Below are 25,964 nucleotides of genomic sequence, written 5' to 3'. Positions count from 1 at the left end.
CTCGCCTGCGCTCCGCCCCTGGTGCCCCCTCCCTCTTCCCCACATGGCTGCACCATGTTCAACCTCTTCCTCTCCCTGCTCTGCTCCTCTGCCAAGGCCCGCATTGTCTCTCACAGAATCCTTCTTCCCCTCCCCCAAGAAGTCCCCTATGATAAAGGAAGGGGTGGGGAAGGTAGCTCCCTTTTATGGACCCAGTCAGCAAGTTAGCTATAAAATCCCTCTTAGAGCTGTTCTCTACTTGCTTTACTGGTAAAGGGTTAAACGAAGTAAGTGGACACCTGGCCAGAAGAGCTAATGGGAAGGCTAGTACTTTTTAAAACTGAAACAAGACTCCCCTTTTGTCTGTCTGTGGTTGTACTCTGGGAGTGAGGGGACAGGGCAGAACTATGATGTAAGAAGCTTGGGGACAGGTATGAAAAAATCTTCAGGATCGTACCTAGAAGCTACTCAATTAAAACCCCAGATATGTAAGTAGATCAGGAAATGTCTAGGAAGACCTGATTAGGTTTATCCCTTTTATTTCTTTATGGCTTGTGGACTCCTCTGTGCTAACCCCACGTGCTTTTGTTTTGCTTGTAACCTTTAACTTGGACCTCAAGAAATTATCCTTGACGCTTAATCTTTGAGGTTGCTCTTTTTAAATCTAGCAAAAGCCTAAGTACCCGTATATATTTTATTCCTTTTGTTTGTTTGTTTTTAATAAAAATTACCTTTTTTAAGAACAGAATTGGATTTTTGTGTCCTAAGAGGTTTGTGCACATGTTGTCTAATTACTGTTGGCAACAGCTGATTTCCTTTGCTTTCCTTCTCAGATCGTCCCCGGAGGGGGGCCTGAAAGAACTTGAGGGTACCCCACCGGAAGGCCTTCCCAAGTATGCCTTCCTGAGCTTTAAAAGGGGTTTTGCACTTGGGTGGGGACAGCATCTTCCCATCCAAGGTCAGCGAAAAGCTATAACCTTTGGAGTTTAATTCAGACCTGGAATGACTAGTATTGATTTTTAGAGTCCTCGCGGGCCCCCACCTTCTGCACTCGAAGTGCCAGCATGGGGAATCAGCCTTGTCATGGTGGCAGAGAGGTGGGATCATTCTGAACCAGAACCACAGACCTCAGGGTTTTAAAAGGGCACATTTTTCCTTTTGGCAGCCCACAGACTCAGGGCATTTTTTTCTTTGTTTCTCTTCCTTGCTGCCTGAAGGGGACCAGGCACACAAAGAGTTCAGCCTGCCAAACCAGGGAGTCCAACAAGCAATTTATTTTTGTTTTTCTAGCTTCATGGGAGTGAAATAGCTAGGCTGGAGTAGGGCAGCCCTGTGCATGAGGTTGCAGACGGGCACCAAAACCCTAGAGCAACCAATCTTCCCAAAGTGGCATGCCACGGAGACGACAGGCCTAGATCAAGCCCAGACATCCAGCTGCATGACAGAAATGCAGGGAGAGGATGGGAGAACATCCCTGATGAGATTTCCACCACTTGGTTTTCTCTAAGCCAGAATCAAGCTTTCCTTTTTACTGTCTTTTGGTACTGCCCATTTGCTCAAGAACCAGAGATGCAGGGGCACAGAAAGAAAGAAGACCCCTCTCCCCCGTCAAATAAAAACCTGTTCTCCTGGTTGTTCTGAACCTCTAAGCCTGTGAGTTTGAGATTTCAGTAACTCTCCTATCAGTTCTTCTTTGATCCAAATGAGATATCCCGTCCTTAAAGGCTACGAGACAACTGCTTTTAAAGTCACTGGAGGATCCTCACCAGCCTGGGTTCCTCTCTCAGTGTGCTGCGACAAGCTGCAGACCTGCACTAACACAGGCAGGGACACACCCAGCTGCTGTTACATGCAGGCTCTGACCAGCCACTGCATGAACCAACAATAGAGACGCTACAGCCAAAATACCCACCAACGGAGTCCCTAGGCTTTGACCCCAGAGCTGTACTGTCCTGCCCTGGTTCAAGCTCCAGCCAATCTGAATTTATTACCTGGTTCACCCCCTCCTGAATGTAGGGAGGACAATACACACTTGTGATAATGAAGCTGTGATTCCCCCAACTAGACAATTAACTTAAAGGCACACTGGGTTTAGAGTAAACCGTAACTACAAAAGATAGATTTTAAGTGATTACAAGGGATAGCAAACAGATAAAGAAAAACACAAACTAAGCTGAACACACAGATTCTCAAGGCACAAGCTGCATTTGCTTTGCAGTTTGGGGCTCTCAGGTTTCCATCTTCAGGCTAGAAATCCCTTTAGGCTGGGTCCTGCACTTCCCCCAGTTCAATCTTTGTTCCTCAGGTGTTTTCTGTAGTCTTCTTGTGTAGGGAGTGAAGAACCACCCATGATGTGACTCCCTGCCTTATATAGCTTTAGCATATGGCAAGAACCCTTTGCTTCAAAACTTTGTTCCCAGTCCAGCATGTGGGAAAAGTACAGGCTCCCCAAGATGGAGTCCAGAGTTATGTGGCCTGGTCACATGACCTTGTAGAGTCAGAGCATCCATTACGTATAGGCTGAATGGAGCGTTCTCAGGGAGGCTCAGGAAGTGAGAGAGACATTTCTCCTCAGGCCTATTATTTTCCCCTAAAGGCTCATTGGCCTGAACTGGACGTTCCCAAGTGGCTATCTTACTTTCCCTAATCAGTTTCCCTGAGGCCAGTGCACTATGGTGGTAGTTTAGGTAGCCGTGCCCTGCTGGGGTGACGACACAGGAGTAAAGGAATCAAACAACTGCTACATCTGGATCTTTTCCTCAAGCAACAGTCCCTTCCCCATGTTTGCATCACAGATGCCTGGGGGCCTAATCTGGGCTTCACAGGGTATCAGTGTGAGGGATTGTCACTTCTGGGGGCAGTCTGGGAGCTGTGGGAACTTCTGCACCCCTCTAACCACCGAGCTGGGCTGGCCCCTTTTCACTCTCCTTTGCTGGTAATTCCCCTTCTCCAGACCCTGTTATCACCCAGCAGATGGTGCCACACTCCCAAACTGAGTTACCCAAGGGCTTATCTAAACCACCCAAATACAATCAGCAGACACTAGCCAATTTGCCAGCTCCCCAGTTCACATCCTCCACTGGAGTATAAACCCACAATTACAGTGTCTTGCACTGCATAGGGACCTATACAACATCAGCTCATGGTTTTCACTGGCGAGTGGTAGGCAGTAGCAGCCTTGGGGGCAAGGGGGTGAGGGTGGAGGAGAGGAGGGACTAGCCAGCATTGGAACGTGGGGAGTAGGAGAGGAAGGACTTAGCGTGAGGAAGGTGGGGTGCCACAGGCAACCAGGTTGAGGAAAGAAGAGACTCAGCGAGCTCTTGGTGGGAGGGCCATAGAGGAGGGGGTTGAAGGAGAGAAGGGAGTAGGGACCCAGCATATCCCATGGCTACCGGGAGGCCACAGGGGGCCGAAGAGGGGAGAGACTCAGTGAGTGGTGGGCTGTGGGGGCCCCTCGGTGGAGGAGAGAAAGGATTCAGAGAAAAGCAGTGGAGGCCTCAGCAGAGGAGCAGAGCAGGGACAGGAAAAGGTGGAGCATGGGTGAGGCCATGTACAGAAGTGGGATGGGATATTTGGGGTCAAGCGCAGGCAGGGCAACCACAGCCCATGTGTGTGTGATCTCAAAGGTGGCAGAGCAGCGGTTGCCCCACAGGGGAGGTTTAGCCTCCATTGGCCTATTATACCAGCCGCCTATGTAAGGTGGCTCCATGGGGGCCACTTCCTAACACCTGCCTGTGAATGTGCCAAGTTCTCCCTCTGGTGTAAAGCAGACGGAAGGGAATCTGCTCTCCCCAAGGCACATTCTGGTGGCTGCACGTAGCGAGGTTGTTCTCCTTTCATCTCGAGCAGCAACTGCCTCTTCCTGTGGCATGGTCCAACCTCAGAGGTCCAGCTCAGTCTAAGGGCTTTCGCCTGCTGCGGCAGTCAAAACAGCAAATGGAGGTGATCAATCAAGTCCAGCATTCATGTGAGAGAGAGAATCATAGAAGATTAGGGTGGGAAGAGACCTCAGGAGGTCATCTAGTCCATTTGTTCATAATGGATCCCTTGAAGACCTGCTCCATGGTTTTTCCAGGGACTGAGTGGATGCTGTAGTTCCATGGATTGTCCTTCTTCACTTTTCTTTTAAAGAGGGGTACTATATAAGCCGTTTTCCAGCCATCTGGGACCTCCCCTGATCACCACAGGTTTTCAAAGATAATGGCCAATGGCTCTGCAGTCACACAACCAAACTCCCTCAGCACCCTCGGATGCACTCTATCCAGCCCGATGGACATGTGTTTGTCCAGTTTTTCTAAATCATAGAAGATTACGGTCAGAGGAGACCTCAGCAGGTCATCTAATCCAACCCCCTGCTCAAAGCAGGACCAACACAAACTAAATCATCCTAGCCAGGACTTTGTCAAGCCAGGCCTTAAAAACCTCTAAGGATGGAGATTCCACCACCTCCCTAGGCAACGCATTCCAGTGTTTCACCATGCTACGAGTGAAATAATGTTTCCTAATACCCAACCTATGTCTCCACCACTGCAACTTGAGACCATTGCTCCTTCTTCTGTCTTCTGCCACCACTGAGTACCGTGCTTTTTGGAACCCCCCTTCAGGTAGATGAAAGCAGCTATCAAATCCCCCCTCACACTTCTCTTCTGCAAACTAAACAAGCCTAGTTCCCTCAGCTTCACCTCGTAAGTCATCTGCCCCAGCAGCCTGATCTTTTTTGTTGTCCTCCGCTGGACTCTGTCCAATTTGTCCACATCCCTTCTGTAGTGGGGGGCCCAAAAATGTATGCAATAGTCCAGATGTGTCCTTACAAGTGCCCAATAGAGGGGAAAAATCACTTCCCTCAATCTGCTGACAATGGCCCTACTAATGCAGACCAATATGATGTTAGCCTCCTTGTCAACAGCTTCACACTACTGAGTTATATCCAGATCTCATCAGCTGTAACCCCTAGGTCCTTTTCTGCAGAACTGCTGCCTAGCCATTTGGTCCCTAGTCTGTAGCGGTGCATGGTATCCTTCTGTCCTAAGTGCAGAACTCGGCACTTGTCCTTGTTAAACCTCATCAGATTTCTTTTGGCCCAATCTTCTAGTTTGTCTAGGTCACTCTGAACTCTATGCCTACCCTCCAGCTTATCTACCTCTACCCCCAGCTTAATGTCATCTGCAAACTTGCTGAGGGTGCAATCCATCCCATAATCCAGATCATTAATAAAGATGTTGAACAAAATTAGCTCCAGGACTAACCCCTGTAGCACTATGCTTAATACCGGCTGCAAACTAGATATTGAGCCGTGGATCACTACCCGTTGAGCCTGACAATCTAGCCAGCTCTCTATCCACCTTGTAGTCTATTAATCCAATCCATACTTTTTTAACTTGCTGTGGGAGATTGTATCAAAAGATTTGCTAAAGTCAAGATATATTGTGTCCACTGCTTTCCCCAGATCCACAGAGCCAGTTATCTCATCATGGAAGTCAATCAGGTTAGTCAGGCCTGACTTGCCCTTGATGAATCCAGGTTGACTGTTCCTAATCACCTTCCTCTCCTTCAAGTGCTTCAAAATGGTTTCCTTCAGAACTTGCTCCATGATTTTTCCAGGGAATCAGGTGAGGCTGACCAGTCTGTAGTTCCTCTGGTTCTCCTTCTTCCCTTTTTTAAAGATGGGCACTATATTTGCCTTCTTCCAACCATCCGGGAGCTCCCCCGATCACCATGAGTTTTCAAAAATAATGGCCAATGGCTCTACAATCACATCAGCCAACTCCCTGAGCACCCTCGGATGCACTAGATTTGGACCACTGGATTTATACATGTCCAGCTTTTCTAAATAGTCCTTAACCTCTTCATAAAATCATAGAATATCAGGGTTGGAAGGGACCTCAGGCGGTCATCTAGTCCAACCCCCTCTTCTTTCACCACTGAGTGCTGTTAGGATATAGATATGCAGGCCTGTCTGTAAAGGCCTATACTTTACGTATTTAGGGATATGTTTATCATTTAGCTACTTATAGAGGTATAAAAGAAAGAATCTGTGTAAGGGCCTTCTCTTACTGTGACAGTCTGAGGCCCTGTTCTTAGGCTAAGGCCTTTGGCCAAGCAGCAGAGGCAGCCATAAGCTGCTAAGCGACCGGTCACCTCCTCACATTCCAAACTAGTCATTTTAGAATAAGGCAGTCTGGGGCTGTTGGAAAGGTGATCCGATCTGTCATCTCCAGAGAAAGGGAAGAGCCTAGAAGATGTGAAAGGAAATTTAGTTTGATAGTTTTCTGTTTGGTAAGAACTCACTTATCCATAGACACAGCTGGGAAACCCTTATATAGATGTAGTTGTGAAATCCTTACTTCTGTATTGTTTTGTCATTATAGTTCCCCCTTTAGTATTTTTTATTTGCATGGTCTCTGTCTGGTTCTGTGATTGTTTCTGTCTGCTGTATAATTAATTTTGCTGGGTGTAAACTAATTAAGGTGGTGGGATGTAATTGCTTAGCTAATCATGTTACAATATGTTAGGATTGGTTAGGTACATTTCAGCAGAATGATTGGTTAAGGTATAGCTACGAATATTACTGTATAAATTAGGGGCAAACAGGAAGAAAGGATTTAAGCTTGCTGGAAGTTCACGCCAATAAACATCTAATTGTTTGCACCTTCGGACTTAGGGTATTGTTGCTCTCTGTTCATGTGAGAAGGACCAGGGAAGTGGGAGAGTGAAGGAATAAGCTCTATAACAAGGGCTGCTCACCTCCTCCCCATACTGTGTTGCCCAGAACAGTAGAAAAGGTGCTGACTTTGTCTGTGAAGACCGAGGCAAAAAAAGCATTAAGTACTTCAGCTTTTCCCACATGATCTGTCACTAGGATGTCTCCGCTTTTCATTAAGGGTCCCACACTTTCCCTGACCTTTATCTTATTGCTAACATACCTGGAGAAACCCTTCTTGTTACCCGTCACCTCCCTTGCTAGCTGCAACTCCCGTTCTGTTTTGACCCTCTGGATTACACCCCTGTATGCCAAGAAATATTTTTATACTCCTCCCTAGTCATCTGTCCAAGTTTCCACTTCTTGTAAGATTCCTTTTTGTGTTTAAGCTCACCAAAGATTTCTCTCTTAAGCCAAAATGGTCACCTGCCATATTTGCTATTCTTTCTGCACATCAGGATGGTTTGTTCCTGCACTCTAAATAAGGCTTCTTTAAAATAGTCAGCTACTCTGGACTCCTTTCCCCCTCATATTAGCCTCTCAGGGGATCCTGCTCATCAGTTCCCCAAGGGAGTCAAAGTCTGCTTTTCTGAAGTCCAGGGTCTGTATTTTGCTACTCTCCTTTCTTCCTTTTGTGAGGATCTTGAACTCAACCATCACATGGTCACTGCAGCCCAGGTTGCCACCCAAATCTTCTTCCTCTACCAATGCTTCTCTGTTTGTCAGCAGTAGGTCAAGAGAAGCATGCCCCCTAGTTGGTTCCTCCATCACTTGCACCAGGAAGTTGTCTCCAACACTCTCCAAAAATTTCCTGGATTGTCTGTGCATTGCCTTATAGATCTGCCAGCAGATGGAGGGTGATTGAAGTCCCCCTGAGAACCAGGGTGTGTGATATGGAAACTTCTTTTAGTTGTCCAAAGAAAGCCTTGTCTGCCTCATCCTCCTGGTCTAGTGGTCTATAGCAGATGCCCACCATGACATCACCCTTGTTGCTCTCAACTCTAAATATAATGCAAAGACAAGCTTTTTTCCAGTTTCATAAAGGAGCTCTGAGCAAGTACAATGCTCTCATACATACAGGTTAGCTCCTCCACCTTTTCCCCCGCCCCCCCCAGTCCTTCCTGAACAGTTTATAGACATCCATGATAGTGCTCCACTCATGTGAGTTATTCCAATCACACCATAGTTCCTTGTCTGCACCAGGACTTCCAATTCTTCCTGCTTGTTTTCCACGCTTCCAGCGTTCATGTACTGGAACCTAGGTATCTAGCCGATTGTCCTACTTTCTCAGTATGAATCAGGAGGCCTCCCCTGTTGTGCACTCCAACTTGTATTTCCTCCCGGTATCCCACTTCCCCACTTACCTCTGGGCTTAAATGTCCAGCCCCTGAAAACCTAGTTTAAAGGTGAATACTTCCCTCTCTAGATCCCGTGCAGCACACCGTCCCTTCCCTCAGGGAGGGACCTTTGGGCAGTTGCTTAGGTGTGATCCTGCCTCCCTCATCTCATCTCCCCTGGAGCTGCCAGTAGCGGCTCTCCTCTCCTACCTGGTCTGCCACAAAATGATCTGCTCCCCTGCCCTTTTGCCTTCTGCAAGCATTTTTCCTCAGACTTGATATGTCTACCCTATTTTCTGATTATTTACTTGCTGAACGTTTGGTTTCTTTGAACTCAATTTTAAATTTTCTACAAGTTCAGTTCATTTGAGAATTGATACTGCTGCTTTGTACAGATCTTTGTGTCACATTCCCTTACTCTGCACTGCTGTGACAACCCCCACTCCTGGGCTGTTCACACACAGTCTCTGGCTACTACCAGCTGCTTGAAAGAAAATTACACTAGCCAATATCTCCTGTATGAGACACAACTTTAGGAACCTAAATCTTGCAGTGTCCCATTTTGCCCACTGGACACTGCAAGCTTATATGACTTCATCAATTTAACAAAGAATTTTATATGTACTAGGCTTGTTATCCCAAGAGGAGTCTCTGACACTCTTCAGACCAAGCACACTGCTTCAAGTGGAGCAAACAAACAGATTTATTAATTATAAAGATAGATTTTAGTTGATTATAAGTCAAAGCATAGCAAGTCAGAGTGGTCACCCATATAAAATAAAACATGAGCACGCAGCCTAAACTCTCAAACATATTAGACTGGGCAGCAATTAGATTACACAGTTTTTCTCAAACACCCCCCCCACCGCTTCCCCCCCACCACCAGTCTGTGTTTTTGGATTGTAGAAGTTTTGAAACAGGATTTCCCATTTCCACAATATTTCTTTGGAGCACAATGATAAAAACAAATCTAAAATTTTCCATTAATTTCTTTAACGCTAAAGGCTCATAAATTCATCAGCATTTTTGCTCTGAAGAATGATTTCTGTGGGTGCCTTCATTGTGTCTAAATATTGGAAATAAAAGGAAGCTTGCTTGACCAAGGTTTAATTTGTTATGAAATATGTTGAATAGACCACATGAAAAATGTCAGGTTTACTGCTCTAACCCCATAATAAAATAGTAATCGAAAAAGGTTTAATATGATACCAGACTCTGGGAAGCTGTCCCATGCAGTAATGTGATATTCACCTTACGCAGAAAGTGTGCTCCCATAAGTTACACATTTTAGCTTTTTTCATTGTTATAAAGATTTCAAAGTTACACATATATTTACACAACACTTAAAACCAATCTATCGATTTCTCCCAGTTCCCAAATGTAAGCAGGGAACTATTGTAGTGAACAGCCCTGGTTTCTGCACCACCCCAGGGGAATTGGCTAGTAAAAGGGTCTCAGGCCCCAATCCCACTCCCTTTACCCAGAGGCCAGCCTGCAGTGCTTGGTGATGCAGTGATAAGATGTTAGGTGTGAAGAACTTCTCAGACTGTGAACTTCCACAATGCTGAGCTCTGCCAAACTGGGACAGAGCACCCTTAATTAAGGAGGAGATATCCTTTCCCCCTCTTGTCATACAGGTTTAAACTCAATGTCCCCCAGCGATCACCTTCTGCTGATGTATTTGCCCACTTTCACACGAAGCTCTTTGGTTTTGACCCCGTAAATGATAGGGTTGAACATGTGGGGGACAAGGAAGTAGAGGTTAGCCAAGATGATGTGAACATGGGGAGTGATGCCCTGACCAAAGCGATGTGTCAGAGAAGTGAAGATGAAAGGACTATAAGACATCAGCATCACACAGACGTGGGCTGTGCAGGTGTTGAGGGCTTTCTGGTGGGCTGTCTTGGAGGAGATTCTGAGGACAGACCTGATGATCAGACTGTAGGACAGAGCAATGAGTGTCAGGTCTAACCCAATGACTATAAATGCTCCCACCAAGCCATACATCCCATCAAATGTGGTGTCCCCACACGACATCTTCACCACAGCCATATGGTCACAGTACGTATGGTGGATAATGCGGTTGTTACAGAATGGCTGCCTGATCAGGAGCAAGGTCAGAGGTAGAATGAATACAACAGCTCTCATGAAACCCACTAGCCCTAGCTTAGCTATTCGTACATTGGTGAGGATGGTAGCGTATCTCAGAGGGTTACATATGGCAAGGTAGCGATCGAAGGCCATTGTCATGAGGATGGCTGAGTGCATCATGGAACCTGTATGAACGAAGAACATCTGGGTGAGGCAGCCACAGACAGTAATGCCTTTCAAATTGAACCAAAATATACACAGTGCCTTTGGCACGATGGCGGTAGCCGTGCCAATGTCTGTGAGTGACAGCATGCAAATCAGCAGGTACATCGGCTTGTGCAGGGCCTGCTCTTTGCCTACAACAAAGAGAACTGTGAAATTGCCAAAGAGGCCAATAATATAGAACATAGAGAAAGGGATGGAAATCCAGATGTGGGCAGCTTCCAGGCCAGGGATTCCCATTAGCATGAAAGTTGAAGGTTCAGAGGGGGTGAGGTTGAGAGCTGCCATGAGGTGGTCGATTCATCGGTTAGGCGAAGAAATGCTCAAGGTGCCTGTGAAGGGAGAGAAGAACATTGATGGTGTTTACACACTTCATAACAAATAGTATGGTAAATATTTTATAGTTATTATCCAGCTAGAAAAGGGGAATGAGTAGTGACGTGGCAACATTTATAGATGGCACCAGATTATTTAGGTCTTCGTCAAGTCCAGAGAAGTCCTCAGAGGGAGCTAAACAAGCCAGGTGAATGGGCAGCATGATGATAGAGAAACTTCAATGTCAATATCACTAACGTGTATTCTCATTAGAGGGAAGTGCTTGAAGTCCTCAATCACCTGGGAAGGTTGTAATTTAATTGCATGAACTCAGGAATGGGACCTAGGCATCATGGTATACAGCTCTGGGAAAGCCTGCTAACAGTGCACCCATGGACAGAGGCTAAGCAAAATATTGGGATCCAGAAGGAGTGGGTTGGAGAACCACCCAGAAAATAAAATGTCATGAGATCAGTCCATCAATGTTTCACCATCCTCTGCACTCCTCTGTGTAGTACTGTGCACCCTTCTCACAAAGGATATTACATAACTAGAGGGGTTCAGGCAACAACAATGAGAATGATAATGGGCCTGGGGAAACTGTCATTTGGAGAGAGGTTGAAAAGACTGGGATAATTACCTTACAAAAGTGATGAATAAGATGGGACATGAGAAAAGCATTTAAAATACTGACTGGTAGAGAGTAGACTGAGAATGTGTTCTCCCTGTCTCCTAATATAAGATTAAGAGGATATTCAATTAAACATGGCATATTGAAAACCAATAAAAAAGAATGCTTTCTTCAATCTATGGTTAATTAGACTAAAGAAATTGTTGCCACAAGAGGTAGTTGAGTAGTAAGAATCAGGAAGGGTTTGGACATTTACATGGTAGTTAAGACTATCCAGTTACAATAGTTACAGCTAAATACATAGTTCACAAAGTCTAGATGCCATAGTGTTTCAGGGCATAAGCCAATCTCCAGCAGTCAGGCATTAGGGGACACCCTCCAGATGGTCAGGTCACCTCACCCCCATGCATCTACTGCTGAGTTTCTTACACCTTCTTCTGCAGCACCCGGGGCTGTCCCTGTTAGAGAGAGGACTCGGAACTAGATGGAGTTTAGGTCTGATCCAAGATGTAATTCCAATGTTGGAAAGGAGCTCAGTTTCCTCCATGGAAACAGACATAATCATGGGCAAGAATGTCACAAGGGTCTTGGTATTTAGGGCTACAGACCTGCACCTCTGTTACTTCCCTTGTTTCTTTTGGTGAGACACTTTCTTGCAGACACCCAGCTTTGTCTGAAGCGTAAGTTACAGGTGTTAACTGACAAATGTAAGAAGAGACATGTGTCAGCAACTCAGCTAGCCCTTCTCACGCCTGAATATCGAAGTTTACAGATGACACAAAAAATGGGGGATTGTAAATAATGAAGAAGACAGGTCACTGTTCAGAGCCATCTGGATTAGTTGGTAAACTGGGTCAAAGCAAACAATATGTGTCCTAATATAGCAATCTAGGAAGAAAGAATTTAGGTGATGCTTATATGATGGGGTGTGAAAAGATAATTATCTAAAGATGAGCTCCCAGTGAGACTCTTAGCCAAAAGAGCCAATGTGATCCTGGGGTGATAACCTGGAGAATCTCAAGGAGACATAGAGAAGTTATTTTATCTCTATAGTTGCCACTGATGCAACTGCTGCTGGACCCTTTGTCCGCTTCTGATGTCCACAATTAAAGATGGATGCTGATATATTGAAGAGGGTTCAGAGAAGAGTCACAAAAATTATTAAAAGATTAGAAAAAATGCTTTATAGTGATAGACTCAAAGATCTCAATCTATTTAGTTTAACAAAGGTTAAATGGTGACTTGATAGTCTACAAGTACCTACATGGGGAACAAATATTTAATAATAGGCTTTTCAGCCTAGCATAGCACGATTCAATGGCTTTAAATGGAAGTTAAAACAGTTATGAGTGGAAATAAGGTGTCCATTGTTTAAGTGGTAAGTTTTGGAAAAAACTTACCGAGGTTCTTGGTGGATTATCCATCGGAGATTTTTTTTTAAATTAGGGTTGGATGTTTCTCTAAAAGATCTGCTCTAGGAACAATTTTGGGGAAGTTCTCTGGCTTGTACTCGACAGGAAATCAGACCAGATGATCACAATGGTCCCTTGGAATCTATGAACATGTCCCCAGGGGTCACCTGGATGCATTTTGCCTGCAAGCTTGTGTCTGAGCTTACTAAAGGCATTTTTTTCTATTCATTCCCATGTTCAATTTAACCCTAGTGGGAGCAATTATCATGTGACTATGGCACCTTGAAAATATTATACTAGGTGTGTATTTAGCGAGGCTGAGGGATCCCACGATGCACTATATGGATGAACAGTTTAGGTGAGAAAAACAAAGACTTCAGCCCATGAACTCTAGTACAACCCTTGCCATTAATAGCTAACAGAGCTGGCTAGCAAATGCTCCCAGAGCATCCTGAGTTTAAAATCTGTGTCCCAGTGACCCACTCTTTCAATCAGCTACCAGTGATTCCTGCATGTGCCAGCTGTATTTATCTAAGCTCTCACATATCCTAGAGTTGCCCGCTAACATTATATAATGTGCATACTTCTCAGCATCTGAATTGTTCCTGTGTACTCATACACCATACAGAGTTCATGAGTATAACATGAACATGCTTTGAAGTTTTCCATTTGTGAGATTTCTCACCAGTGAGACACAATCACTGATTACCACCCAGCCAAGGGAGTAGGAGGATGACCGTCACCTCACCACCAGAGTAAGAGATTTGGGGAGCATGGGGCAGCTCAGAGGGTATGGGAGCGAGGAATGACTGGGGAGCATGGAGAAGACAGTGGTGACCAACTTACTTTTGGAATCAAGACAGCCTTGTATGGGGAAGGAGAGTTTGGAAAAAGGGTCAGAGTATGATGGAAAATTGAAGCAGATGAGGAGCAAAGTGTGGCTGGTTCCTCACGGGGTTCCACCTGGAAATGCGGTATCACTGAGTCTTCTGAAGCTGAAGCCAGCATGAGCTTCCATTGCGCTGCAGACCCACTCCCGGTCCTACACCTCCTCTAGCATTCACACAGGCAGGGGCACACCCAGCGGCAGTTACCTGCAAGCTCTGACCAGCCACTGCATGAACCAACAATAGGGAGGCTAGAGCCAAAATAAACACCAGCTCCCTTGGCTAGGACCCCACAACTGTAGCATCCAGCCCTGGTACAAACCCTGACCTGTGTGAATTTGTTACCCAGTTCTCCCCTCCTTCAATGTGGGGAGGACAATGTACACTTTTTGTAACCAAGCAGAGATTTTTACCCCAGACATTTCACTTAAAGGGATACTGGGTTTAGATTAAATCACAAAACAAGTGTATTAACTACAACAGATAGAATACAAGCCATTAGAAGGGATGTCAAACAGATCAAAGAAGATGACTGAGCAAATCAGCAAAAATTCAAACAAAGTTTAACACACTAATTAGACTGACTAAGAATTAGCAGTTTCTCACAAGCCATTCGGCAGATTCTCAAGGCACAAGCAGCATTTTCTAACTGCATATTCGGCTGCATTAGTAGGCCCATTGCCAGCAGATTGAGGGAAGTGATTATTCCTCTTGATTCGACACTGTTAAGGCCACATCTGGAGTACTGCATCCAGTTTTGGGCCCCCCACTACAGGAAGGATGTGGAAAATTGGAGAGTCCAGTGGAGGGCAATGAAAATGATCAGAGGGCTGGGGCACATAACTTATGAGGAGAGGGAGGCTCCGGGAACTGGGCTTGTTTAGTCTGCAGAAGAGAAGAATGAGGGGGGATTTGATAGCAGCCTTCAACTACCTAAAGGGGGTTCCAATGAGGATGAAGCTTGGCTGTTCTCAGTGGTGGCAGATGACAGAAGAAAGAGCAATGGTCTCAAGTATAAGTGGTGGAGGTCTAGGTTGCATATTCAGAAACATTATTTCACTTGGAAGGTGACGAAACACTGGAATGGGTTTACTAGGGAAGTGGTGGAATCTCCACCCTTACAGGTTTTTAAGACTGGGTTTGACAAACGATTTAGTTGGGGATTGGTTCTGCTTTGAGCAGGGGGTTGGACTAGATGAACTCCTGAGGTCTCTTCCAATCCTAATCTTCTATGATTCTATGATTCATAACTTCAGACACAAACATGAAATATGCATTAAAAATCATACTCAAAAAATCACAACACTTCATATGACATCTTATATGACCCATCTTGAATTAAACGTATCAAAATTGTACTATAATTATATCAAAATTACATCACAATGAAGAATATGGTTGCAATGTCATGCAAAGATAAATTGTTCTTTCCACCGGTGAAATGGAGTTGGGAACCCAGGCTGCAGGTCTGTGGCTTGCCAGAGCAAAGTTTCCTTGAGAAACCCCCAAACACACTCCGGGCCATGGAAGGTCCCAGTGCTGGCCTTGGACCAACAATGACAAAGAGAAATTTAATGTCAGTGCTGTTGCCCAACTGTCCCTGTACACCCCAGTCCCCACCCCCTAAACCTTCAGTGCTGTCTGCCTGTCTGTGAACATACCGCTCCCCATCCCCACGATCGCCACCTCTGTTTGCCGGTCACTGTACAACCCTGCCTTTCCCCACTGCCCTCAGTGCTGCCTGCTTCTCGGTATACACCTCCCTCCAGAATCCCCAGCACTGCCTGCCTGTCTGTGTGCAACCCGCTTCCCACCACCACAACCCTCCATGCTGCCCACCTGACCACCTACATACTGCTCCCTGCCCCAGATCCCCCACTTCCGGCCACTTGTCAATCTATTCCCCCAACCCCCACAACTTCCAGCCATGCTGCAGAGTGATACCCCTCACCCAGGAGCAAAACCAGGTGCCAGACCCCACAGTGACAGATCACAGAAATATCTCCTCAGACTAGGTTAAAGTAAATGTCTGCCTGCAATGGGGAAATGGGGAAGATAAGCCTGAACTGCCTTTCACGGGGCCAAGGGAACCCCAGCACCAGCTCAGACTATGCAGGGCAGGAGAGAGGGACAGGACCGGCAGGACAGCGAGAGACACCTCCACCCCCATGAACATGATACAGTTCTGTGGTGACCTAGAATCCAATTTTTGACGTCTCCGACTCAAGGAATATTTCCAACACACCTCTGAACAACATACTAATCCACAGAGACCTCCCTCCCAACACTACGAAAAGAAGGATTCTGGGTGGACTCCTCCTGAAGGTTGAAACAATAGACTGGACTTCTACATAGAGTGCTTCCGCCGACGTGCACGGGCTGAAATTGTGGAAAAGCAGCATCACTTGCCCCATAACCTCAGCCATGCAGAACGCAATGCCATCCACAGCCTCAGAAACAACTCTGGCATCATAATCAAAAAGGCTGACAAAGGACGTGCTGTCGTCATCATGAATAGGTCGGAATATGAACAAGAGGCTGCTCGGCAGCTCTCCAACACCACTTTCTACAAGCCATTACCCTGTGATCCCACTGAGGGTTACCAAAAGAAACTACACCATTTGCTCAAGAAACTCCCTGAAAAAGCACAAGAACAAATCCGCACAGACACACCCCTGGAATCCCGACCTGGGATATTCTATCTCCTACCCAAGATCCATAAACCTGGAAATTTTGGACTCCCCATCATCTCAGGCATTGGCACCCTGACAGCAGGATTGTCTGGCTATGTAGACTCCCTCCTCAGGCCCTAAGCTACCAGCACTCCCAGCTATCTTTGAGACACCATTGACTTCCTAAGGAAACTACAATCCATCGGTTATCTTCCTGAAAAGTTTGAAAAGACCATCCTGGCCACTGTGGATGTAGAAGCCCTCTACACCAACATTCCACACAAAGATGGACTACAAGCCGTCAGGAACAGTATCCTCGATAATGTGACGGCAATCCTGGTGGATGAACTATGTGACTTTGTCCTCACCCATAACTATTTCACATTTGGGGACAATGAATACCTTCAAATCAGCGGCACTGCTATGGGTACCTGCATGGCCTCACAGTATGCCAACATTTTTATGACTGACTTAGAACAACGCTTCCTCAGCTCTCATCCCCTAATGCCCCTACTTTACTTGCACTATACTGATGACATTTTCATCATCTGGACCCATGGAAAAGAAGCCCTTGAGGAATTCCACCATGATTTCAACAATTTCCATCCCACCATCAACCTCAGCCTAGACCAGTCCACACAGAAGATCCACTTCCTGGACACTATGGTGCTAATTAGCGATGGTCACATAAGCACCACCCTATACCGGAAACCTACTGACCACTATTCCTACCTACATGCCTCCAGCTTTCACCCAGATCACACCACACGATCCATTGTCTGCAGCCAAGCTCTACGATACAACCGCATTTGCTCCTCAGACAGAGGCAAACACCTACAAGATCTGTATCAAAAATTCTTACAACTACAATACCCACCTGCTGAAGTGAAGAAACAAATTAACAGAGCCAGAAGAGTACCCAGAAGTCACCTACTACAGGACAGGCCCAACAAAGAAAATAACATAACACCACTAGCCGTCACCTTCCGCCCCCCAACTAAAACCTCTTCAACGCATCATCAAGGATCTACAACCTATCCTGAAGGATGACCCATCACTCTCACAGGTCTTGGGAGACAGGCCAGTCCTTGCTTACAGACAGCCCCCCAGCCTGAAGCAAATACTCACCAGCAACCACACACCACACAATAGAACCACTAACCCAGGAACCTATCCTTGCAACAAAGCCCGTTGCCAACTGTGTCCACATATCTATTCAGGGGACACCATCATAGGGCCTAATCACATCAGCCACAATATCAGAGGCTCATTCACCTGCACGTCCACCAATGTGATATATGCGATCATGTGCCAACAATGCCCCTCTGCCATGGACATTGGTCAAACTGGACAGTCTCTATGTAAACGAAGAAATGGGCGCAAATCAGATGTCAAGAATTATAACATTCATAAACCAGTCAGCGAACACTTCAATCTCTCTGGTCACTCGATTACAGACCTAAGATTGGTAATTCTTCAACAAAAAGACTTCAAAAACAGACTCCAAAGACAGACTGCTGAATTGGAATTAATTTGCAAACTGGATACAATTAACTTAGGCTTGAATAGAGACTGGGAGTGGATGGGTCATTATACAAAGTAAAACTATTTCCCCATATTTCTTTTCCCACTCCCACCCCCCACTGTTCCTCAGACATTCTTGTTAACTGCTGGAAATGGCCCACCTTGATTATCACTACAAAATGTCCTCTCCCCCCCTCTCCACCCCCGCTCTCCTGCTGGTAATAGCTCACCTTACCTGATCACTCTCCTTACAGTGTGTATGGTAACACCCATTTTGTCATGTTCTCTGTGTATATAAATCTCTCCACTGTATTTTCCACTGAATGCATCTGATGAAGTGAGCTGTAGCTCACGAAAGCTTATGCTCAAATAAATTGGTTAGTCTCTAAGGTGCCATAAGTACTCCTCTTCTTTTTGTGAATACAGACTAACATGGCTACTACTCTGAAATCTGCCAATGTGAGTAACTCTTCCTTAAAATGACACAAAGCGTTAACAAATTTCAGTCCATTAGAAACCCAGACAGAGCCTCCTCAGTCTGCTGTCCCTGTGTTGGCAATTGCTGACGTTACCAGGAGGCTGTAGTTGGGTTGCTCATGGGAGGAGGGTTAGTCCAGATGGGGGATGATGTCAGAGACAATCTGCTACAGTGTGGTCCACATTATGTTACTTCCTGAGGCAAACCTCTGCCCCAGGAGACCTCGTTACACCTCCTGGTCTGTGCATTAGGCAAGATGTCCATTCCCTATTTCACCCAGTTTGAGGACTCCACACCACAGTGATCTGGATACTGCATGTTTCCCCCTGCTCCGCCCTGCGCACACACACACCCTGTTCATTCCTGAATCTCCCTGAAGAGATTTCCACCACTTGGTTTTCTCTAAGCCAGAATCAAGCTTTTCTTTTTACTGTCTTTTGGTACTGCCCATTTGCAGTACCAAAAGACAGAGATGCAGGGGCACAGAAAGAAAGAAGACCCCTCTCCCCCGTCAAAAAAACTGTTCTCCTGGTTGTTCTGAACCTCTAAGACTGTGAGTTTGAGATTTCAGTAACTCTCCTGTCAGTTCTTCTTTGATCCAAACGAGATATCCCGTCCTTAAAGGCTATGAGACAACTGCTTTTAAAGTCACTGAGGATCCTGGCCGGTGTAAACGAGGCCATTTATTTAAATCCCTTCTTGTGGACTTAGGGTGAACTCCTATCCCTGTTGGGAGTTTTGTCATTGATCTCAGTGGGACCAGATTCACCCTTAGTGTTTAACTTTTGGCTCCGAGATGCGAAAATCATGGCTTTGGATAATGCTACAGAGAGCATTGTTCTGTAAGGGTGCTGAAAGAGTCTGAAGGAAACCCCCAGTTTATGTGGAGTTCTGAGACTCCACCATAAATGATGGGGATTTCAAAACATGTGGGCCTTAATTTTGCTCTCAGGGAGGCCTGTGTCATTGTGGAGTTATCCAATGAAGGCAGAATGTGAGAGCATAATCTGGCCACTGGGCGACACATTCTTGTTGTGAACCCTCTGGTAACATAGATACCCGCTGCAGAAGCTTTGGCTGCACTTCCTTACAGGGCAGTGAAGTTGCTGAATTGGAAAACGTGAGTGAATCAGAGGAAAAGCCACACAGCCTCAAAAAAGGAAGCTACTGAAACAGATAGAATGACACAGTAAGAGACAAGGAACTGATCTTAACAACCAATATTTGTCCAATCTATTTCCATTACATTTGTAGTTCCAATTTTACCGGGTAAATACCTTGGTGTTTCTGACAATACTAAACAGTTCAAGCACTGTGAATCCTACCTAGATGGTTCTTGCCTTTACCCCTGGAACCCTTCCTGAGCCCTTACCACTAGCTTTATTGCAGAAAGAAGCAACTCACCAAAATCCCACTCAACAGAGAGAGGAAATCGCTTTACTGCAACAACAAGGCAGAGCCCTGAGTATCAGTGTCTGACTCTCACATGTCTGACATTTCATGTGCTGGGCAGCAACCTTTATGGTTGATCTATACAGTCCCTGAGGACTCTCACGTTGGCCAGGATTCACACACAATTCCCTTGTCTCCATTAGCAGTAGGGAATAGCAGAAAATAGACCTTGGAGAATTTCAGCCTGAGAGGTTCCCCAGGGAGTGAAGACAAGATTCTTTGATAACAGAGGCTCAGATTGTCATGGGAAATTGAGTCTCCCAGACTTAATAAAGTGGTCTGGCACTACATAAACCTTGGAAAGAAAAGGAAGAGCCAAGGTTTAGATGTACTCATTTATGTATCAGCATTTCTATGCTCCTGCACATAGTCATAGAATTTGAGCATCTCATCCTCATCCTCCTGGCTGACGAGCCCTGCGCTGAGTCCCTGAGAACATGACATGCAAAGTAAAGGCTTGTCCTTGTCACACATCCTTGTTTCAATCCCATCTGATAGCCTCTCTAGGACCGAGGGTAGCACAGTTTGTCCCTACTTAATCATATACCCCTGTAGTGCAATATCATACCATGGGCAGGAGCAGCTTCTTGAGCCCCTTCAGTGATCAGCAGGTACCCTGAAGCCTAGGGACTGCTAGAATAACTGCTCAGGCTATAATTAGATTAGGGAGGGTGGAGGAAGAGGTTTAGAGGCACACCTGTGAATTAGGTGCCCAAGTCCATCCACATTCAGTGGGACTCGGGTTGTTAATGGCACGAAGGAAGTTGGCACCAATTAAAGTCTTGGCCTTCACAACATCTTCCTGACAAAAGTTCCACAGGATAGGTCCAAAGAGTTCCTGGATGATAGTTCAATTGCTATTAATCAGGAAGGGCAGGGATGGTGTCCCTAGCCTCTGTTTGCCACTTGATGATTACCTGTTCTGTTCATTTCCTCTGAATCACCTGGCATTGCCCACTGTTGTAAGACAGGATACTAGGCTAGATGGACCTTTGGTCTGACCCAATATGGCCATTTTTCTGACTAAGAGGGGATATGCTATAGATGTATAAAATCATGACAGGCGTGGAGAAAGGAAATAAAGAAGTGTTATTTACTCCGTCCTATAACACAAGAGCTAACACAGTCAACCTTTGGAACTCTTTGCCAGAGGATGTTGCGAAGGCCAAGACTGTAACAGGGTTCAAAAAAGAGTTAGTAAGTTAATGGAGGATAGGTCCATCAATGGCTATTAGCCAGGATGGACAGGGATGTAGCCTCATGCTCTGGGTGTCCTAGCCTCTGTCTGCCAGATGCTGGGACTGGATGACAGGAGATGGATCCCTCAATAATTGCCTGTTCTATTCTTTCCCTCTGAAGCATCTGACCACTGTCAGAAGTCAGGATATAGATGGACTGTTGTTATCTGAGTCTCCTTTTCCTTCTCTTGGTGCTGCTCCTCCTAGTCAATGGGGTTCACATGCCTCACTACCTCAAACAGTCCCTGCCTTCAAACCAGTAATTTGAACCGAAAGCTTGGTAGTAACAATTACAGTCATTTACCCAGTTTGAACACTCACAGCTGGACCCCTTTGTTATAGGCCTTCTCTTTTACCTGCTGTGCATTTAGCAAAATTCTTCTAGCAAACACTTACAATGTCTTGAGGCAATTTCTTAATTGAATTATGTATTGGACTGTATTCATCACCTGGGGTCTTTGCTCTTCCATGTTTCTCTCAGCATGTCTGGAAATCCTTGAGGTTGCTTCCTGGATAGCAGTTCAAAGGGAGAAAGAAAAGTTGGAGACTTGAGGCACATCCCTGATAGCACAAAGGTGGCAGGGGAAGAGTTGGTCCTAATGTTTGGGATCCGAGGCTACAAACTTGTTTAACACCGCCATCAAAGTTCTGTGAAATCTCTCTATCATCCCATCACTTTGGAGGTGGTAGATCGACGTTCTGAACATCTTCACCCTCAGTAGATTGCACAGTTCTTTCATTACCTGGAAAGTAATTTTAGGTCCTTGATCAATAAGGATTTCTCGGGGTATTACTACCAGGGAGATTAATTTCATAAGATCATTTGTTATGGTAGGTACATTGGAGGAGCACAAGGGCATGGTTTTGGAGTATGCAGCGTGCAGTCCAGGATAATGAGGGTATGTTCATACCTCCGAACACTCTTTTCTAGGAGCCCCACAATGTCTGCGCCTGTCCTTTCAAATAGGTTATCAACATGGAGGAGCAGGATGAGAGGGTCTTTAGGTATTCTCCTTCGACTGGCCAGTGTAGTAGAGAGTGAGAGAGACCCTGGAACACTGGGCCTGGTGTAAGATCTGAGGTCTGAACCAGAGGCTGTGAACTCAAGTCAGGCCAGGTATTAATGCAGACACTCACAAGTTGACTGTTTGGTACATGAACTATGCAAAGTTGTTGCTCGTGTACTAGGCCCTAGATATTTACCTGAATATATTCCAGCTACTGCAGATCGATCCCAGTCTGGTACAAGATAAGATGGTTTGACAAAGTAATGAATAGGGATGTTTTGTTAAGATATCAGGAACAAAGGGAGGTAACAAACAGATATCATGAAACTTGTTTATTCCAGTTGTTTGTCTCAGCCTGTAAATGGCAGAGTACCTCACCTTAATCCTTTCTGTAGCCTTGTAGCAAGAAAGTTTGCCTTTATTGTTTTGAATGCTCAGGAACCAATTGTGCCTTAACTCTGAGGACTGCCTGTATCTTATAAAGTATTAATTGAATGGTTCTATTGTTATATTCTTCTATGTGACAGAGTCTGTGTCCTATATTTGCCATGCGGCTCCACTCTCTTAACTGTAACTGTTATTATTTGAACTCTGTTGTTTCCTGGTTTATTATTTTAACCACTCATTTCTAAATAAGTATTATTTCTATTTTCAAAGAAACCACTGCTTGTGTGCCTATTCCTGATTGGAGGGTTGTATCTGTGTCCCTTCAAGGATCAGCAAGGCTAGATAGTTCTGGGGAGCACTCTGTAGATCAGAGACAAGTACTGGTAATATCCTGGAAATTGCTTTAGAGCGGGCCAAACCTTGGTTACCAGATTCGAGTAAATGGTAAATTAAGGTTTATATCTAAAAGCTTTATATTTAGTTAACATAATTTGTTTAAGATGTTAGGGGACTTACTCCTTCACTTTCTTCCCTGGTCCTTCTTGCATGAACAGAGAGCAACAATACCCGAAGTCCAAAGGTGCAAACAATTCAACGTTTACTGGGGTGAACTTCCAGCAAGCATGATTCCAGTTTCCTTCCTTAGTGTCCCCCTTCCCAGCTCTGACACCACAGAGCCTTATACCTGTGTCCCTGTTCCCATTCCTGCCCTTAGTCAAACATGATTCCAATTTCCCCCACCCCCGTTCACTGTTCCCATTCCCCCTCACACACCCCCACTCACTTCCTGATTGACTGCAGACTATATAGTAAAACTTGAGTTCTGCTTAGCTATACCTTAACCAATCATTTTCCTGAAATTTAACTAACCAATACTAACACGTTGTAACATGATTATGTAACCAATTATATCCCACCACCTTAATTAGTTTACACCCAGCAAAATTAATTATACAGCAGACAGAAACAATCACAGAACCAGATAGAGATTATACAGACAAACAATAGAAAAGTGGGAACTATAATGACAAAACAATACAGAAGTGAGGATTTCACATCCCAGCTATTGATGAGTGAGTTCTTGACAGACAGTATGCTATCAAACTAAGTTTCCTTTTACATTTTCTAGGCACTTCCCTTTCTCTGGAGGCAATAGGCATTATCAGGACAGGATTGTATTCCTAACAGCCCAATAACACCTTATTTCAATGTGACTAAGGGTTGGAATCTGAGAATGTGACCATTCGCTTCCCAGCTTATGACTGCCTCTGCTGCGTAGCCAAAGGCCTTAGCTTAAGAACAGGGCCTCAGACTGTCTCAGTAAGAGAAGGACCTTACACTGGCAGACAGTGATTTTGATTCTTTCTTTTATACCTCTAACTAGCCAAGTGATAAGAATAGACCTAAATTCTTTGAGTACAGGCCTTTACCGACAGGCCTGAATATCTATATCCTAACGAATATAATTGCATCTAAATCTTCTGGTAGCAGGAGAGGAGATAGAAGAAACTCCTGCTGCCGACTGAACCACTTGGCACTCATGTGTTAACATACCTGTGACCATGGAGGCAGGACACTCTGGCTCTTCCTTGACGGCAATAAACCTGGCTGAGTGCCTTTGTCACTGAACTGTGCCTTTGGTCTTTCTTTATGAATAACATTAAGTTCTTCTGAGTGAGCTGGCTGCCTTGTCTGCTAATTCTGATAATACTGGAACTCCAAGGACACAAGCACCGAGCAGCCTGAATAGCATTACTGAGGCAACAACTTTCCAGCCATCAGCACTTCACAATGGCCAGCTGACACTTTTGGGGACATTTTACATGTCAGCCCCAGGATTGCGAAGCCAGAGCTGTGTTGCCCAGAACAGCAGAAAAGGATCCGACCTTGTCTTTGAAGACTGAGGCAAAAAAAGCATTGAGTACTTCAGATTTTTCCACATCATCTGTCACTAGGTTGCCTCCTTCATTCAGTATTGTGTCCAAGTTTCCACGTCTTGTAACGTTCCTTTTGGTGTTTAAATTCAGCAAAAATTTCTCTGTTAAGCCAAGCTGGTCTCCTGCCAAATTTGCTATTCTTTCTGCACATCAGGATGTTTTTTTCCTGAGCCCTCAAGAAGTCTTCTTTAAAATACAGCCAGCTCTACTGGTCCCCTTTCCCCATAATATTCGCTTCCCAGAGGATCCTGCTCATCAGTTCCCTCAGGGAGTCAAGGTTTGCTTTTCTGAAGGCCAGGGTCTGTATTCTGCTGCTCTCCTTTCTTCCTTTTATCAGGATCCTGAACTTCACCATGGTCACTGCTTTATGGTCACTGTTACCCAGGTTGCCACCCACGTCTACTTCCCCTATTAATTCTTCCCTGTTTGTGAACAGCAGGTGAAGAGAACCATGCCCCCTCGTTGGTTCCTTCACCACTTGCACCAGGAAGTTCTCCCCAACACTTTCCAGAAACATCCTGGATTGTCTGTGCACTGCTGTATTGCTCTCCCAGCAGATGCAGGGTGATTGAAGTCCCCCATGAGAACCAGGGCCTGTGTCAGTGTTCCCTCCCCACTCTGAACTCTAGGGTACAGATGCGGGGAAAGATCCCCTAAGCTTATTTCTACCAGCTTAGGTTAAAAGCTTCCGCAAGGCACAAATTGCTTTCCTTGTCCTTGGACAGTATTGCTGCCACCACCAAGTGATTTAAACAAACACTCAGGGAGGGGCCCCTTGGAGCTCTATCTCCACCAAAATATCCCCCCAAATCCCTTCGCTCCCTTTCCTAGGGAGGCTTGAGAATAATATACTAACCAATTGGTTAAAAAGTGAGCACGGACCAAACCCTGGGTCTTTAGGACACTGCAAATCAATCAGGTTCTTCAAAGAAGAATTTTATTAAAAACAATTAAAAGAATCACACTTGTAAGATCCGGATGAAAGGTAACTGTACAGGGCAAATAAAAATATTTAAAACCCATCCCCTCTAGGCTTAGCTTCAAAGTTACAAACAACAGGAATAAAACTCGCTCTTAGCATAGGGGAAATTCACATGCTAAAACAAAAGATAATCTAATGCCTTTCCTTGCTTTACTTACCATTTTTGTAATCTTAGAGGCTCATTTGAAGAATGTCTTTAGGAGATGGATTTTCCTGCCCTGGTCTCTCTCTATCCCAGAGAGAACAACAACAAAGAGCACAAACAAAACCTCCCTCAACAAAACCTCTTACAGGTAAAGAAGGGATTTTAGGCTACCCTTAACTGTATGTTTATGACAGCCTGTGATCTGGAAACTTCTGTTCATTGTCCAAAGAAAGCATAATCTACCTCATTCTCCTGGTCAAGTGGTCTACAGCAGATGCCCACCATGACATCACCCTTGTTGCTCTCACCTCTAAACTTAATACAAAGACACTCAAAAAGCATTTCTCCAGTTTCATACTGGAGTTCTGAGCATTCATGCTGCTCTATTTCATGCAAGTCAGCTCCTCCACCTTCCCCCCCACCTGTTCTTCCTAAGCAATTTATGCAGATCCATGGCAGTGCTTCAGTCCAATTCTTCCTGCTTCTTTCCCAGACTTCTCGCGTTCGTGAACAGGCACCTAAAATAACTAGCTGATTACCCTACTTTCTCAGTATGAATAAGGAGGCC

General features: G+C 45.2%; 1 protein-coding gene across 1 annotated transcript; it reads right to left on the bottom strand.

Annotated features, from left to right (window-relative positions):
• Nucleotides 1–9,678: 9,678 nt before the first annotated feature.
• LOC144278706 (olfactory receptor 52N4-like) lies at nt 9,679–10,617 on the bottom strand. The gene has a single exon (XM_077840049.1). It carries the CDS (start codon nt 10,615–10,617, stop codon nt 9,679–9,681), a length of 939 nt encoding a protein of 312 aa, XP_077696175.1.
• Nucleotides 10,618–25,964: the final 15,347 nt, after the last annotated feature.

The sequence above is a fragment of the Eretmochelys imbricata genome, chromosome 1 (genome assembly GCF_965152235.1).
Source record: "Eretmochelys imbricata isolate rEreImb1 chromosome 1, rEreImb1.hap1, whole genome shotgun sequence".
Lineage (NCBI taxonomy): Eukaryota > Metazoa > Chordata > Testudines > Cheloniidae > Eretmochelys > Eretmochelys imbricata.
The sequence above is the reverse complement of the archived record's forward strand: the minus strand, read 5'-3'. Positions and strand labels throughout refer to the sequence as shown.